The 18768-nt window shown below is 38.0% G+C and overlaps 1 protein-coding gene across 1 annotated transcript in view; it reads right to left on the bottom strand.

Moving 5' to 3' along the window:
• Positions 1-466: 466 nt before the first annotated feature.
• POLE2 (DNA polymerase epsilon 2, accessory subunit) overlaps positions 467-18768 on the bottom strand; it is a 33141-nt gene continuing 14839 nt past the window's right edge. The window contains exons 7-19 of the mRNA XM_047767269.1: positions 17351-17434; positions 16206-16262; positions 15728-15776; positions 15045-15117; positions 11396-11568; positions 9154-9243; positions 8937-8991; positions 8297-8356; positions 8132-8209; positions 5573-5681; positions 4586-4762; positions 1976-2043; positions 467-590 (exon numbers count right to left, since the gene is read on the bottom strand). Coding sequence (XP_047623225.1) covers positions 572-590; positions 1976-2043; positions 4586-4762; positions 5573-5681; positions 8132-8209; positions 8297-8356; positions 8937-8991; positions 9154-9243; positions 11396-11568; positions 15045-15117; positions 15728-15776; positions 16206-16262; positions 17351-17434 — 1092 coding nt within the window. The 3' untranslated portion in view covers positions 467-571. The remainder of the gene's footprint in view (positions 591-1975; positions 2044-4585; positions 4763-5572; positions 5682-8131; positions 8210-8296; positions 8357-8936; positions 8992-9153; positions 9244-11395; positions 11569-15044; positions 15118-15727; positions 15777-16205; positions 16263-17350; positions 17435-18768) is intronic.

The following is an 18768-nucleotide window of genomic DNA, read 5'->3' on the forward strand; positions in this document are numbered from 1 at the left end:
ATTAGTGTACAGAAATAATGAAACTTAAATTTTTAAACACCAGTGTGTACTTACACATTTTTTTTTCTCTTTTTGTCTTTTTTGTTGTTGTTGTTGTTGTTGCTATTTCTTGGGCCGCTCCCACGGCATATGGAGGTTCCCAGGTTAGGGGTTGAATCGGAGCTGTAGCCACCAGCCCACGCCAGAGCCACAGCACCCGCGGGATCCGAGCCGCGTCTGCAACCTAACCACAGCTCATGGCAACGCTGGATCGTTAACCCACTGAGCAAGGGCAGGGACTGAACCCGCAACCTCATGGTTCCTAGTCGGATTTGTTAACCACTGCGCCAGGACGGGAACTCCCCATTTTTCATATTTTTCTTAAAAGATTATGCAGAAAATATTTTTTCCTATAAAACTTTGCAAAGTATGCCATCATGTTTATTTTAAAATCAAAATGTCATAAAATAGAAAATGGAGAATATTCTAAACTTGACCATAATTTTATTATAACATTGTGTCAAAATTACATAAAATAAAAAATTAAGTAGAAAATCGATGAATTCTATTTCTTCAGATGGTCTTAAGAATCTCAAAAACCTTGAAGTTTGCTGAAAATAGAAAATATTCATGAAGATAAACATTTTGGAAATGCAAGTCATCGTATATTTCTTAGTATATACTTTTAGTTAATTAATCTTAAAAACAGTCAATACATGCACATTATTCCAAATTCAAAAAGGGACACAATGAAAATTCAGTCAGTCTCACACTATTTCTGCTTTCTAGAAGCAACTGTATAGCCATATAAATTTTGTCTAATCATATATAAAGTGTGTGGGGGGTAAATGACTTAAAAACACATACACAGGTGGTAGAATACAGTGAATACTATTCTACACCTTTTTTCAATTATTAATAAATATATTGATCTATAATTTTAAACTAATCTCTCCCTTTATGGCTTTGAAATTTTGTTTTTGGCTGCACCCACAGCACATGAAAATTCCTGGGCCATGGGTTGAATCCAAGCTGCAGCTGTGACCTATGCCACAGCCACAGCAACACCAGATCCTTAACCTGCTATGCCACAGTGGTGAGACGGGATAAGAGTGTTTGCCCTTACTGAAAGGCATCCCAAATTAAAAAAAAAAAATTTAAGCATTCAATGTGGGTTAGAAGAAAATTTAGAATATTCCAAAGTTTTTCCTTTCCAATTTTAAAGCATTGTTTGAAATTCTTATCATGTACTTGCATTTTTAATTGAATAAATGTTAATTACAAAAAAAGACAGTTGGGTTAAGTGTAAGATTATATTCTCTAATAAGAACTTGAAGGCATTTGGTTATTGTTCTTAACTGCAGGTGGGAGCTTTTTCAAAATAGTTAACTGAGAAATCATGTGTTAGGCTGCCTGAATCTAAGGTAAACAAAGTGTTTGAAGTACATATTTCTGGGCCCTACAACTAGAGACATCTGATAAGTCTAGGGTGGGATCCTGGAACTTAAACATTTTTATCAAGTCCCCAGAGGACTCTGATGCAGGTGGTCTATAGAACACCCTCTGAAAACCACTACCCAGCCAGTGATTATTCTTTCTTTTTCCCCCAAGACCTACCTCCAGCTTCAACTTTTCACCATCACCACACTCAAGCCAGCTCCCCCACAATTCTTTGCTGCCAATTTAAGGCAGATTACCTAGGTTTTGAGAAACAAACCATGTGGAGGGCAGGCTGGCCTCTTGGAAGAATATCATCATCATCAGGAATCAGCCTATAAAAGAACCAGCCCACCTCCACGGCCAGTCTAAGCGTCCCCTCAGAAAACAGTGTTGGTCTATCTCATAGAGACATGCCATCAAGTATATTCTGTGTCACAGCCTAGAACATTTCCAGTGGGCTACCAGAGACATTTTTAAAAATTTCAGCACACCTACAGAACATCTGATTTTTAGCAATATTATACCAAGAGACAGCTGTTTCTGAGAGCACACTTACCTATCTTCTACTGTCTTACTGGAAGGATAATAAACTTTGAATGAAAATCCACTTCTTGGAAAAGAGCCCTTTGGAGAGAAAAATGCCCATAAGTGAATATTCAACTCAAAAGAATCCTTATTTTAAAAATTAAATTCCTTGCTCAGGACTTATAAAGTTATAAGATGTGACTATAAAGTCATGAGACAGGAGTTCCTGTCATGGCGTGGTAAAAAAGAATCCAACTAGGAACCATGAGGTTGTGGGTTCAATCCCTGGCCTCGCTCAGTGAGTTAAGAATCCAGCGTTGCTGTGAGCTGTGGTGTAGGTCGCAGACGTGGCTCAGATCTGGTGTTACTGTGGCCATGGTGTAGGCCAGCAGCTGTAGCTCCAATTGGACCCCTATCCTGGGAACCTCTGTATGCTGCGGGTGCAGCCCTAAAAAGAAAAAAAAAAAGGTAGACAGATTTCTGCATCATCTTTATAGAGATGCAGAAAGCAAAAAGTCTTTCAAGTTGACTAGTCTTATGCTAACAAATGTGACAAAATGCTTAGAAGTGGTTCCATTTAGTAAAAGAAATAAACAGTACTGGTTGACACTAAATAAGCATGTAAGACACTCAAACATCATGTTGAAGAATATTTCCTGCCCTTCCCCAGTTACAGTGTGGGTTTGATGCCCCTCCATCGTGCCCTGAAGCAACTGAGCGGTAGTCACACATACAACTGTCCATCACTAAACTCCGAAGTTACTGAGCAGATTCTGTCTTTTCAGTCTTTGTGCTCTTGGCATTAGCTCAGTGCCTGGCCCACTTCACAGGAGTAAGTATCAAGAAGGGAGGAAGCAATGTCAAAAGCAAGTTTAGGGCTTGCCCAAAAGGTATGAATAAGGTAAAAAAGATACAATGATGGTGTTTGTTTACTCACCTACAAGAGGAAAAAGTGGAAAAATTCAGAAAAAAAAGAGGTTTCAAATAGAGCATTAACCATGAGAATGCCCACAGAAGTCAGTTTAAATACAGAAATAGCCTCAAAATACAAAAATACTGTAACATGAATAAAGATTCTACCAAAATTAGGCCACAAATTTCAAATAATGAAACCAAATCAGTTGCCTGTGCTCATCCTTAGACCAGTAGTTACCCACCAGGGATAGTTCTGTCCCGTAGGAGACATCTGGCGAATATCTGGAGACATTTTCAGTTGTTACAACTGGGGATGCTACTGGCATCAGGTGGGCAGAGGTCAGGGATGCTGGCAAACACCCTGCAATGCATGGCTCAGTGCCCCACAGCAAGGAGTTAACTGGTACAAAATGTCACTAGTCCTATGGTTGAGGAAGCTGGACAAGATAAAAGCAGTAAGCAATAGGGATGGTGTTTCTAGAAATGACCCAGATGAAATTAAAAAGCATTAAAGTTTAAAGTTCACCAGGAACAAGGAAGCATACAGATTAAAAATCACTAGTAAAGATGTGACATAAACATCAATGTTTATGCAGCATTTAATCCCAAAGTTCAAAAAGTCAGTCATACTTCTGTAGAAATTCAGAAGCAACTTTAGAATTCTGAAGCAATTTCAAGGTTCTGCATAAAAATGAAATATTAAACCCTGTCCCAATAAGAATTTCCATATTCATCAGGCTTAAAATTTTTAGGAGTTGGGCAATTCTCATCTCTCCACCCCAAATCATCCTCAGAGGACAAGTTGACATTAAGATGTTTAAAGAGAATGGGATATGTGCTCTGAAGTAATTTCCAAAAAGGAATCCCAAAGTAAAGTACTTTGAAGGGGAAAATACCCATCTGGATTTATAAACATTGGTACCTTTTATTTTTTTAAGAAAAAGTCATAGCCACCTGCTCTTTTGTTTGTTTTTTCCCCTGCACTTGAGGTATACGGAAGTTCTAGGCCAAGATCGAACCCTCACCAGAGCAATGACAACGTCAGGCCCTTAACCTGCTGCACCACCAGAAATTCCCTCACCTGCTCTATTGAAAGTTTAAGAACTTTCCATTTATACCAAATTAATTCAGTATTTTATTTATAGTATATTTTTATTCTGGCAGTAATTGATTAAACATATATTTTCGGGGGTGGGAGGGGCATGCCCATGGCATGCAGAAGTTCCCAGGCCAGGGATCAAACCAGAGCCACAGAGTGATAATGCCAGATCCTTAACCCACTGAGCCACCAGGAAGTCCCAAACAAACAAACATACATACATACATACATACATACATATACATATACATATATATATATATATATATATATATATATATATATATAAAATATATAATTTTGTTTTGTCTTTTTAGGGCCAACCCATGGCATATAGAAATTCCCAGGCTAGGGGTCGAATCAGAGTTGTAGCTGCTGGCCTATGCCACAGCCACAGCAACACCAGATCCAAGCCACACCTGTGACCTACACCATAGCTCAAGGCAACGCCAGATCCTCAACCCACTGAGCAAGGCCAGGGATCGAACCTGTGTCCTCATGGATGCTAGTCAGATTCATTTCTGCTGAGCCACAACAGGAACTCCTCTCCAAACATATTTTAAATTCAAAGAAGTAACACTCTCATCTTGACAGATTGTGACTACATAATGTTAACTACATACTTACAGGGTTTAGGCAGAGGCATTCAGTATTGGTCAAAGTAAAAGGGTCGTATTTGTCTGCTATGACAAGTAGGTCAGGCACAGGGTACACTCTCAAAGCATAGTCATATGCCCAATACACTGGGCAGACATAAAGAGGTAGGGGCGTCAGGTGTCCTTGGGATAAGACTGTCTTTACAAACTACAAAAGAATGATACAAAACAAAACAACTTCAGTGCATCTATAAAAGCTAAAAAAGCAACAAATGGTTCCAAATTAAATGCTAATTACTAATTACCAAAGAGACTTAGAAAATTTGAGAAACAATTGGGAAAAGTGAATCACAGAGCTTTGGGAACATTGGTATACAATGAAATTACCCTGTAATTTGTGAGAAATTACAAATTAGGGGAAATTTGTGAGTTTTCATTTAGAACCATAAAAGCTACTCCTCCAAATAGTCATTTTGGAGCAGTTGTTTTCATAGCTATATAATAAACTCATCTACTAATTCTGTTGATCTAAAAATAATCCCACAGCTAGAGTAATGCCAAAAATATACACTTAGCCTACATATACTTTAACTATTATAAAATAAATACTCAATATGCTCTGTATGCTCTACTTCCATACTTCCAAATAGGGATACATGTAACCAGTGCTTGACAACTTTGTGTCAGGGAATCTTGAAGCTACAAGATAAACTTCTCATATCCCTGATATGAATATATCATAGGAAATATTTAATAAACATGATAAACATTTTAGTTAAACAAAAAAAAATATATATATATATATATATACTGAAGTACAATGTAAGATTCATGAGTTATTAAGGCAAAATGGGAAGCACCAAAGAAATAATTTCCTGATCATTCTGGGCTTTCTTCTGCCCATGAGGGAATATCTCAGTAAGAAAGCTGAGAAACAGTAACAAAAATTACCCTACTGACATAAGTATGTTCAAATGCCACATGTAAGATACCTTAATAAAGAAGATGCTTAACTTACATGATTAGGAATATCTAAATTGCTACCAGGGAAACGGACACAGTTTCTGCACATTTTATTCACTAAGTCTTCACGAAAGACAATAATTTCTTGGGTACAATATTGAATTCTGAAATTAAAAGAGTAGTTGAATGTAACTTCCTCAGACAAAACATGAGGTAATTTTAAAGGCAAGATGTTTTATAAAACAGAGCCATTCCCACTTTTCATCACAGCAAAAATCCAACCAGAATCTATATCCATTCATTCAGCAGTAATTTACTGAGCTCTTAAAATATGTCTGGCACTATTCTAGGGATAAGTGGAACAAAAGCAAGAAGATCCCAGCCCTCATGCAGTTTACCTTCTATTGGGGGAGGGCGGTCAGAGAAAATAAACAAGACGCCATAATTATATGGTATGTTGGAAGAAGATTAAATGTATGGCAGAAAGAAAAAGGCAAACAGGGATCAATCTTGTGGGGAGGGAAGGCCTAAAAGGCTGGAATGTTAAAGAGGAGGATTGGAACCAGCAGGGCTCATAATTAAGTTGATCTGAACACTGCCTAGGAGGGGAGAGAGTCAGAGGAATTGCATGGCAGGCAGAGGGAACAGGCAGAGCAGGGGTGCTAAGGTGAACTACACCTAGCACATCTGAAGAACAAAAGGAGGCTGGAGTAACTGGAATAAATGAGGAGAAGGAGGAAGTTCCTGTCCTGGCTCAGCAGTAACAAATCCAATTAGTATCCATGAGTACTAGGTTTAGATCCCTGGCCTTGCTCAGTGGGTCGAGGATCCGTCATTGCTGTGAGCTGTGGTGTAGGTCGCAGACGTGGCTTCAGTCCCTTGTGGCTATGGCATAGGCTGGTGGCTACAGCTCTGATTCGACCCGTAGCCTAGGAACCTCCATATGCCCAGGGTGTGGCCCTAAAAAGATAAAAAAAAGAAAAAAGAAAAAGAAAGAGGAGAGGAAGCAGGAGAGGAAATAACAGAAGAAGCTGGCGGGGCAGATTGTGCAAGGCCCTAACTACCATTGCAAAGGACATGGGCTGTTATTGAGTAACGTGAGGGGCCCCTCTTTTTGAATCAGAAAGGGGGTTGTGATATGCCTTACACTGTAAAGGATCACTCTGACGTCAGGATAGACTACAGAGGTAGATGCTAGAGACCAATGAGGAAGCTATTACGGTAATCAAGTCTAGAGATGGTGGAGGATTGTGGAGGTGGATGTAGAGATAGCCAGATTCTGGGTACATTTTGGTATGAGTTTTTCTTTTTTTGGCTACTCTCGTAGCATGTGGAAGATTTCAGGCCAGGTGACAACTCCAGATTCTTAACCTACTAGGCCACAGCAGGAACTCCCTCCTTCAAATTTTTGAAGGGCTTTCTGAAAGGCTGAAGGTAAGGGGTAACCCTAAAGTTTGGCCTAAGCAACTGGAAGGATAAAGCTGCTATGAACTATGAAAGGAAAGCTACAGGACAGGGTGGGGGCTGGTGGGGGAATTCAGAAGGTCAGAAGAAGTTCAGCTTGAAGATGTCTATTAGAGATCCGAGGAAAGATGATGAGTGGACCACCAGATATGTAAATCTGGAGTCTGGGAGAAGGTTTGAACTGGAAATATACATGGGGTTGTCAGTACATAGAGGGTATTTAAAGCCCTTGGATAAGGTCATGGCAGGAGTGAATGGAGGTAAGAAAGAGAGAACAAAAGACCGGAGCGTATTTCCTCAGTAAGAGACTATGGTCTCTGTGAGTGGCATACACAGTAAACATGAAATCCTTTCATTCTTCCATTTGAACTTTTTTGTTGTTCTTGTTGTCCTTTAGGGCCACACCTGCTGCATATGGAAGTTCCCAAGCTAGGGGTCAAACTGGAGCTGCAGCTGCTGGCCTACACCATAGGCACAGCAAAGCCAGATCCGAGCCATGTCAGCAACATACACCACAGCTCACTGAAACACCAGATTCTTAACTCACTGAGCGAAGCCAGGGATCGAACCCACATTTTCATGGATACTAGTCAGATTCTTAATCCACTAAGCCACAATGGGGACTCCTCAAACTTTTCTTAAAGGATGTGTAATTGGAACATCTATTTTAAAATCTCTACCCACTATTCAAGCTTCTAAATTCAGTATAAGTGAATTATTTAAATATAGTTAATATATTTTTCAAGTTTTGAGAAACCTACAATTGAGAGAAATTTTCTTTTTCTTTCTATCCTCTAAAAATCTTTTTTTTTTTTTTTTTTTGCTTTTTAGGGCCACACCTGCGGCATATGGAAGGTCCCAGGCCATGGGTCAAATCAGATCTGCAGCTGCCAGCCTATACCATAGCCACAGCAATACCAGATCCATCCTGTATCTGAAACCTACACCACAGTTCATGGCAATGCCAGATCCTTAACCCACTGAGCGAGGCCAGGGTCGAACCCACGTCTTCGTGGATCCTAGTCAGATTTGTTAACTGCTGAGCCAAGAAGGGAACTCCTCTAACAATCAAAATTCAGAGACAAATTTTAAGAAACAAGTTAAATTTTTAAATGAAAGGAAAAAAACTGCCCCCAATACTAATATTTACCTGCAAGGATTAGTAGTAAAAACTGAATATGGTACTCTTTGTCTGAATTCATTAGTGATGCTTTCAGCAAATGGGGGCCTATAAAAACAATTTTTGTGATACAGTATATATTTTTAGAGTTTACAAAGTTTTCTTTCCTGTTGCAAATATCTGAATAAAACTTACCTTGGTAAGATGGAACCAAATCCAGGATCCTCTGGACCAGGTACAAACACAAAACGACTACTGTAGCAAAATTCAACATAATTCATTCTAAAATATTATTGCATCACTTTCCAGGGGTCTAAAACCAAGTTATTGCCTTTAATTAAACAGTGAATTTTTAAAAATTAAATTTCATGCATTTTAATAAATGAACTACTAAAAGTCACCAGACCAATACCGTCCAATAGATCTTTTTTGCAATGATAAAAATGTTCTATAGCTGTACTGTACAGTTACTGAGTGCTGGAACTGTGGCTAATATGACTGAATTTTAAATTTTATTTAACTTTAAAGAGACACATGTGGCCAGAGACTATCATATTGAAGTATACACTTTAGACCTCTAGAGTAATGTCACCAAGAAATCTGGAATATGGTTGAAATTATCACTGTTCCCTTTTAATACTCTTCATTATAAATCTTACTAGAGCATAACATACTTTATTGTGATAGAAGAATAATTTTTATCTCTTAGCTGTACTAATTTTCTCAACCTTTTTTTCCATTCACTTCTTAATAATCACTAATAAAACCCAAGATTCATCTTTGGTGTTTTTTAAACAAAACCTTAAATTAAAAATACCACAATAGAAATCATTACCTTTGGTGAATATTTGGGTATTCACATATTATATCCGCCAAAGTTTTTAGGGAATCTAAAATTTTAAAGGGACATTAATTTGCATATAATGTACATAAATCAAATTTTATTTGATTAGATACAACTCTACATCTTTTGAATGAAATTATAATATTATAGATTATTTATCAATTTAGTTTATATAAATGTAGAAACACATTAAATAGGCCTTCAATACCTTTCAAGGCTTGAACTTGATTTTTTCCATATGGTGTAGATGAAAAATTACCACACAGAATAAAGCAGGTTGGAGGTGCTGGTGAATAACCTAAAAATAAAAGAATAAATGAACATCACTTTTGTAGTCTAGAAATCTTTTAACCATGAGATTTTTTACAATAAAACTTAATATTTTAGGAGTTGCCGTCGTGGCTCAGTGGAAACTAGTCTGACTAGCATCCATGGGGAAACAGGTTTGATCCCTGGCCTCCATCAGTGGGTTAAGGATCCAGCATTGCTATGAGCTGTGGTGTAGGTTACAGACGCAGCTCGGATCCTACGTTTACTATGATTGTGATGTAGGCCAGCAGCTACAGCTCCAATTCGATCCCTAGCCTGGGAACCTCCATATGCCACGGGTGTGACCCTAAAAAGATTTTAAAAATCCACAAACTTACTATTTTAAAAACAATACCTTATTATTATTATTATTATTATTTTGGTCTTTTTTGGGCAACACCAGTAGCATATGAAGGTTCCCAGGCTAGGGGCCAAACTGGAGCTGTAGCCACTGGCCTACACCATATCCACAGCAATGCGGGATCTGAGCAGAGTCTGTGAACTACACCACAGCTCATGGTAACACCGGCTCCTTAACTCACTGAGCAAGGCCGGGGATTGAAATTGTGTCATGGATACTAGTCACATTTGTTTCTGCTGAACCATGAAGGGAACTCCCAATAATACTTTACTTTTATAAAAATAACAGTAATATTAGTGTCTTTATTGAGCACTCATTTTGTGCCAGGCCCTTCAATGGCTTGATTAATCCTTACAACATCCCTAGAAACTGAGAGGGAGAGATTAAGCCACTTGACCAAGCTATTATGCTACAGCTTAGGCCCAGTTCTGTCAGACTCCAAAGCCTAAGCTGTTATCCACTCTTTTTTTTTTTTTTGTCTTTTTGCCATTTTCTTGGGCTGCTCCTGCAGCATATGGAGGTTCCCAGGCTAGGGGTCTAATCGGAGCTATAGCCACCGGCCTATGCCACAGGCACAGCAACACAGGATCCGAGCCACATCTGTGACTTCCACCACAGCTCAGGGCAACGCCGGATCCTTAACCCACTGAGCAAGGCCAGGGATTGAACCGGCAACCTCATGGTTCCTAGTCAGATGCATTAACCATTGAGCCATGACGGGAATTCCCCTGTTATCCACTCTTATACTGTTCTTGGGACTAATCCTTTCTTTTCTTTTTTTTTAAGGTTGCACCTGTGGCATGTGGAGGTTCCTGGGTCAGGAGTCAAATTGGAGCTGCAGCTGTGGCCTACACCACAGCCACAGCAATACCGGATCCAAGCCACATCTGCAATCTATGCCACACCAGATCCTTAACCCACTGAGCGAGGTCAGGGATCAAACTCACATCCTCACAGGGACAACATCAGGTCCTTAACCCACTGAGCCACAACAGGAACTCCAGGACTAATTCTTATTTATAATGAATACATACACACATAAAGACACATACATATAGTTATTTTTCAAATGTAAAAATATAATTCTTTAAGATGAATTCATTTAAAATATTTTACTGCTGAATTAATGTTTTTTTAAAAAACACACTACTGGGAGCTCCCGTCGTGGCTCAGCAGAAACGAATCTGACTAGCATCCATGAGGACGTAGGTTAGATCCCTGGCCTTGCTCAGTGGGTTAAGGATCCGGCGTTGCCATGAACTGTGGTGTAGGTTGCAGACACAACTTGGATCTGGTCTTGTTGTGGCTGTGTGTAGGCCAGCAGCTACAGCTCCGATTAGAACCCTACCCTGGGAACCTCCATATGCCATAGGTGCAGCCCTAAAAAGACATAAATAAATAAATAAGGGAGTTCCTGTCATGGCGCAGTGGTTAACGAATCCGACTAGGAACCATGACGTTGTGGGTTCAATCCCTGGCCTTGCTCAGTGGGTTAAGGATCCGGTGTTGCCCTGAGCTGTGGTGTAGGTCGCAGATTTGGCTCAGATCCCAAGTTTCTGTGACTCTGGCATAGGCCGGTGGCTTTAGCTCAGATCAGATCCCTGGCCTGGGAACCTCCATATGCATGGGAGTGGCCCTAGAAAAGGCAAAAAGACAAAAAAAATAAAAATAAAAAAATAAATAAGTAGACTAGTCAAAAAGACATTTTTTAAAAAAGAATTTGTTTTAAGACATGAAGTCTCATAAGAGTTCAAAAAGAATAGAAAAAAATGACACCTACCAGAAAACATTGTATGAAGTTTTTCTAATACTTCTACTTGGTCCAACCAAACATCCGATATAAACACAAACATGGCATCTTTATTTTCATCCTCTAGTTGTTTTAGTTTTGCAGAAGTCTTCACAGATGTATTAGAAGGCCCTCCAAAAAAATTAATATTTCCATAGTATGCCCTAGGTAATTACAACACAATAATTATCTTCTATCCTATATTCTGTAGGAGATATTTTTCTGATAATTCTACAAATTTAGCTTCTTTCTATCTAATGAGGTTATTTTCCAATCAGTGAAAACTGTACCAAGAAACTGTATTATTTGTAGCACTTAAAAAAGAAGCTTATCATTTAAATTAACTGAAATGAGAAATGAAGCAATACTGAAGCAGTAAAGTGTTTAAGATAAGCAAACTATATCTATACCTTTTAAAACTTACCTAAAGCAAATATTAGAATAAATTCTATTTCTGTGTAGTTGAAAGTAGGAAAAATAGGTAATCAATTGGAATTGAGTAACTAGTAAAAGCCTCAAAAAAAAAAAAAAAAAAAGTGCTAGCCATTTGGCCAAGCAATTCTACTTTGAGAAATCTGTTCTAAGAAATTACGACTATAAGATTAATCTACATCCCAGAATTGTGAAAATCTGGAAGGAACCCTAATGCTTCCCAAGAAAGGTATCAGGAGGAAATTGGGGTAATATTTTGCACACACAGCCTCTATTGCTCTGGCCATCCACCATTCCTCGGCAGCCATCCTACAGTTCCCTGTAGTATGTGCTCAAAATATATTTGCTGAATGTCACAAATCATGTAATAAAAATATTTCATGGTAAAAGAAAATGTTTGACTGCATATTATTAACTGAAGAAGCAGGTTACAAACCAGTGTACAGTATGTGTCCATTTTTTGGTGCCCTTAAAAAGGGAATAGATATAGACCTATGTATTCATGCATAAAAAGCTTTCTCTCTATATATATGTGTATTTTGTTAGAGTTGATTCTTGTTATTCACTGTAATTATAGTCTATAGTCACTGCAAATACTGCATTAGGGAGTACTGAATCCTTGCTCTTAGGGAGAATGTGTACATATATCAGATAGATTATATTTTTAAATCCTTAAAAAAAATAACCTCTCATCTTAGTAAATTATATTTTCTCTATTTTACAAAAGACAAAACAAGGTTCAGGTTCAGAAGTAATAAGTCATTTGCCTGAGGCCATGCCCATAACAGGTGTCAGTATAAGATTACAATCCTGTAGGTATCAGAGGAATGAAATAAGATGATACCCAAACATAAACTATTTCAAAGAAAGAAATACGTAGTGAACTGACTCTTAAGAAATTAAATTCAAAAAAGCCTCACTAACATCTTCCATCCTTGGTTTGTGGAATATAATGTGCAAAGACAGGAGCAAGAGGAAGGCCTGACAGTACCTATTTTCCCAAGAAATACTCTTAAGGAATTCTAGGAACTCGAACAACACTCTGGGCTCAGAAAATACAAGTCACATGCCCTGTACCAGAAAAAGACATCAACATGGCAATGAAATCTGTATCCTAAAAAAATTCTGTGGTAGACCAGGCAGTGGCGGGACGGTATTAGGTCAGTGTAAATCCTTTTGGGATGGGGCCATGCGGTAGATCTATCTATATTCATTTATCCCTAAAACAGCATTTTATACATAAAAAGAACTCAATGAAACATCTATTTTTGTTTTGTTTTGTTTTGTTTTTTGCTCTTTAGGACTGCACCTTCGGCATATGGAAGCTCCCAGACTAAGGGTCGAATCGGCCCCCTAGGCCACAGCCACAGCAATGCCAGCTCCAAGCCGCATCTGCAACCTACACCACAGCTCACGGCAATGCCAGATCCTTAGCCTCCTGAAGGAGGCCAGGGATTGAATCCACAACTTCATGGATACTAGTTGGATTCGTTTCCACTGAGCTACAATGGGAACTCCCAAAATATCTATTGTTGAATCCACTGACTACCACCACAATACAGGCCTCTGAATTTTACTTTGGAGGTACTTTAAGAGAAAAGTAATTTATAATCCTAACAGGAATAAAATAATTATTTTACTACAGTGTACTTTATGACACCTCATACCAGTCCATGAGTATACTAAACACACAAAATACAGTTTAATTTAGAGAAGATGGGACGATTTAAAATGCAAGATTATTTGAGACCTTACAAAGATGGTCTCTTGGCTAAATTGAAACGAATGGTAATACATGTGACCAGCTTCCTCAATTAAACCTCTCATTTTCCAATGTAGTAATTTTGAGACTTGTAGGAAACTCAAACACCAAGACAACAGCAATTATGCTTTAAATATAGTCAAAACAAACAAACAAAAAACCCTACCATGTTATAAACCTAGCCACAAACTAGCACTAAAAAGCATTCACTTAAAAGTGAGCTGGCTTGGAGCTCCCACTGTGGCATAGCAGGTTAAGGACCTGGCATTGCCACAACTTGGGTATGAGTTGCAGCTGTGACTCAGATTTGATCCCTGGTCCAGAAACTTCAATATGCTATGGGTGCAGAGTAAAAAAAAAAAAAAAAAAAAAAAAAAAAAAAAAAGTGACCTAGCTTGATAAGGGCTTGTATTCTCTGTGGCATGACCAGCACTTCCCCCTGGATTCCTTCAATAGGAAGAAAGTGCGTGGCAAAGGTTGCCTGCTAATGACTCCCAGCCAGCAGACGTGGCCTTGGCACCTGAACTGCTACAAGCACACTGGGACTAAAATCTTAATCGTTATACTTCTTGAAATCACCACCAATCATGAAATCTCAAGATCAGAAGGCAACTACTTTAATTCCCCCAGATATCAAGGAAGGGAATTCCAAAGATGAGAACAGAAGCTAGCTGAAGCTGACTATGTGTGAGCGAGGGTGCACACACATACCTTGCCCAAAGTGGGCAATCACTCCAGTATAGTTGTTCCAGGGGAGAATTCATATGTGAGGTATTACCAGCTCTGACTGTTCAAGAAAACACAGAAATATAGACTTTTATGAGAAATATCCTAATTTTTAACTATTAGAAACTAATTCAAAATGTGTTCTAACAGCTCACAGGGGAAAAGGAAAAGGTCTGTAGACTACATTCAATGCACAGGCCACCAGCTACAACTTCTACACCAAACTTGGCCTCTGCTCAAATACCTTGAATGTGACAGGGAACTCATTCCTCTCAAAGAAGGCCCTTTTGGAACAGCTCTAATATTATAATGATTTCACTTACATTAAAAGAGGTATATAATCTGCCTCTTATAACTCTCATTCAGTAAAATATAAAAATGACAACTTCATATTAACATGGGAATTATAATCTTCGAAGTGTTTTCCTATATCTTATCTCAGCTGAACTTCTCATCAACCCTATAGATTAATAAGACCAATAGATTGGAAACCTTTCCCAGTTAAAGCCAAAGTACAGAGATTCTACTGCAGGAAATCTGGAGTCAACCTGCTAGTTTTCAGTTACATATAAAGCTCAGTCTTTTCTCATTTTCCATTGCTTTTCCCCTTCTGACACAAAGCCTGAGGCTTTGTAATAATTGAGATTATGATATACTATCATACACTCATTATTGCCAGTACTACAAAATTTCTAGAGTTCAGGTCAAACATTTTTATACCTAGTAGTACTTGAGGGTTCAGTAGGTGGAAATCCAAAGGCATTGACGTGAAATATCTGATCCTCAAACCAACCTGAAAAAAGATAAGTAACAAATCACTTTCATTTATCTAATTCTCCTCATTGGAAAGGACAAAACCAAGGAACACAAAGCAGTAATGCTAGGCCATCATCCCATCCCCTGTCAGCAAACTACAGAATTTGCCAATCCTATTGCTCTACATAACAACTTCAGATTCCAAGACAGTGTCAGTTCTATTAAAAAAAAAAAAATGTTTTTCATGAAATAGTAATAGGTTAAGAAGTAAAACTCTTCCCTTTTTTATTTCACAAGACACACTAAGAGTACAGAGAGACAAAGTACACAGATTAGGAAATTTTCACTGTATGACCCTATGTAAAATCTTTTTTCCCCAACTTCAGTGAGATATAATTCATATATCATACAAGCCTTTAAAAGTGTATATTTCAGTGGTTCTCACAAATTGTACAACCATTAGCACTAATTTCAGAATATTTTTATTACCCCGAAAAGAAACCCCGTCTGAGAGTTAATTAATATTGTCAAGTAAGCTCTCATAATTAGTGTTTGCCCAAATTACATCATATTAACATACTTCAACCAATGTAGAAAGGATTTTACTATAGAATGAGGAGGACAAGGAAAAAAGTATCCTGACTTACCCTCTGCTAAGACAAAGCATGACTCTGTGTATAAACCACTATGGAACTGGTACACAACAATTAAGGAAAATAATCTCATTTCTACACCTGAGGTGGTGAGAAAGTCAATACACATTTTGGGCTCAGTAGAACTTCCAAATAATAAACTCAAAGACTTCATATCTAAAACTGTGAATAGATCATAGCTTGAAGAATTTTAGGTTTAAATGTCCCCATGACTGATTCTAAGATGCAGCCTGGTACTGAGAGTATAGATCATTCTTAGCGTGTTATAAACTTTCTCAGTGATTTCTCTGGATTCTCCAAATAGGGGAAATTAAAGGGTTGGGGTTTTTTTTTGCTATCTGTTTAGAATTATATCTCTCAATTCCTACACCACCATATCAAAGTTCCACTGAGAATCCAAATAGGTAAATTTGACAATGATGCATAATCAATTTCGCCAACATAGATTTTAAAAAGTAAAAGTGAAGGATATGGCTTTACTAAGATCCAGTGGTACTGTTCCTGTAGGATCTTCCAGGAAAAATTTTCCCTAAAGAAAAGTAAAAGAAATATGTTCATATTTATGTAAAAATGAATACTATGACAAAATAGTTAAAACACTGATAATTTTGACAACAGAAATACAATAAGAGAGTATAGTGGATTTTTTAAAAAACCAGTAATTCCTATATTACACAGCCATAAAGAAGAATGAAATAATGCCACATGCAGTAACATGAGTGGACCTAGAAATTCTCACACTAAGTGAACTGAAGTCAGACAGATATCACTTATATGTACATTCTAATTTTTTAAATGATATGAAAGAAAAGAACTTATTTACAAAATAGAAACGGACTCAAAGCTTTCAACATCAAACTTATGGTTACCAAAGGGGAAATGTAGGGGAAGGGAAAAATGAGGAGGTTGAGATTAACATACACATACTACTAATAGATAACTAACAAGGACTGACTGTCTAGCACAGGGAGCTCTACTCAATATTCTGTAATAGTCTATATGGGGAAAGAATCTGAAAAAGAATGGATACGTGTATATGGGTATATATAACTGATTCACTTTGCTGTACACCTGAAACTAACACAGCACTGTAAGTCAACTATACACCAATTAAATTAAAAAAATCAAAAACAAAACAGTAATTCTAGTCAAGGCTTTTCCATTTACTAGTCTGGTGATCACAAAGTCATCACTTAATTGAGATTCAGACTCCTCACAGGTACCTGGACAATGACCACTGCCCATCAAGAGATGGCAGGAGAGACGCTTGCTGCCATAAGAAGGGCCTCACCAGGTGCCTTCACCTAAGAGAGCCAACAGCATCTCCCAGGGACCAGGATGTGGTCTGCAGCTCTGTTTGTTCAGTACAGTCAGTTCAACCAGAGGTCAGTGGGGGACTAATTTCAGGTGATGCAAACTGGTGGCTTGTACAAGACACTCCTTCCTGATGTCTACTCAGGAAACCGAACACAAATTAAAAGGTTACTTGGTGAATGGAGTAGGTGCTTTCAGTGAAGAATACATTCCTGTGCCCTCCGTAGAAATGCTATATGTAACTGACATTTCATCAGTCTGAAGGCAGAAAATAAAATTTGGATGTTTATCAGGTTCACATACCTCTTTTAACTGGGTTATCATTCCAAGAACAATCACATCTCCAATTTTGCTGGTACTGCCCAGTAGAGTTTCTACTGTTTTAAGCTAAAAATAAAATAAAATAAATACTTAAAAACTGAAAATATGTTCTATTAAGAAACTAATCTTTTTATAAATAAGTAAATTTTGAGTGTACCTTTCAAAATTTACACCTGTTTTACAGTAGAAAATCAAACAAAACTTAGAAAATGTAATTTTATCCTACAAAAAGTTAAAATACCAACTGATGATGGCTTGGTAAAATTATGCCTCAAGAAATACCATATAGGAGTTCCCATTGTGGCTCAGTGGAAAGGAATCTGACTTGTATCCATGAGCAGATTTGATCCCTGGCCTCGCTCAATGGGTTAAGGATCCAGCGTTGCCATGAGCTATGGTGCAGATCACAGACAAGGCTCAGATATGGTGTTTGTGGCTATGGTATAGGCCAACAGCTGCAGCTCTGATTCAGCTCCTAACCTGGGAACCTCCATGTGCCTTGGGTACAGCCATAAAAAGCAAAAAAACAAAAACAAAAACAAAAACAAAAACAAAAACAAAAAACACACCGTATAAACATAGGCCCTTACCAATGACTGATGTTTCATACCATATTATTTTGAATAATGATAAGTTTATTTATCTTTAAAATATAAAAAAAGAATATAGGAGTTCCCATCATGGCTTAGCAGTAATGAACCCAACTAGCATCCATGAAGACTCAGGTTTAATCCCTGGCCTTGCTCAGTGGGATAAGGATCTGGTGTAGGTCAGAGATGAGGCTTGGATCCTATATTGCTGTGGCTGAGGTATAGGATGGCAGCTACAGCTCCAATTCGACCCCTAGCCTGAGAACTTCCATATGCCCCAAGTGTGGCCCTAAAAACCAAAAAAAAAAAACAAAAAAAACCCAAAACCAATTAAATAGGCTAGAAAGATAACAAGAACAATAAATAATTAAGCTAAACCTTAAAGTTACTGTGGCAAAAAGGAGAAGTGAAATAATAATTCTAGGCTGGGGATATCTGAGTTGCCATAGGAAACCTAATACAAATAAGAAAACACATAGACCATCTTTGGTAAAGAAATATAAATAACATCAATTTCCAAAACTTAATACAGTTTTTTCTCCAACAAAAGTTAAAAGCAGAGGAGTCCCTGCTGCAGCACAGTGCATTAAGGATCCAGAGTTGCCACACAGCTGTGGCATATGTCAAAGGTCAAAGCTGCAGCTCAGATTCAACCTCTGGCCCAGAAACTTCCATATGCCAGGGGTGTGGCTAAAGGGAAAAAAAGTTAAAAGCAGAAATTATCAAATCTATAAACATTTTCTCCTTATGGTTCTGGCATCAAACATTAATTTAAGCATGAAATTATTATTGTTTTAGTATCTACCAGAC

This window comes from Phacochoerus africanus, chromosome 2 (genome assembly GCF_016906955.1).
Source record: "Phacochoerus africanus isolate WHEZ1 chromosome 2, ROS_Pafr_v1, whole genome shotgun sequence".
Taxonomy (NCBI): Eukaryota; Metazoa; Chordata; class Mammalia; order Artiodactyla; family Suidae; genus Phacochoerus; species Phacochoerus africanus.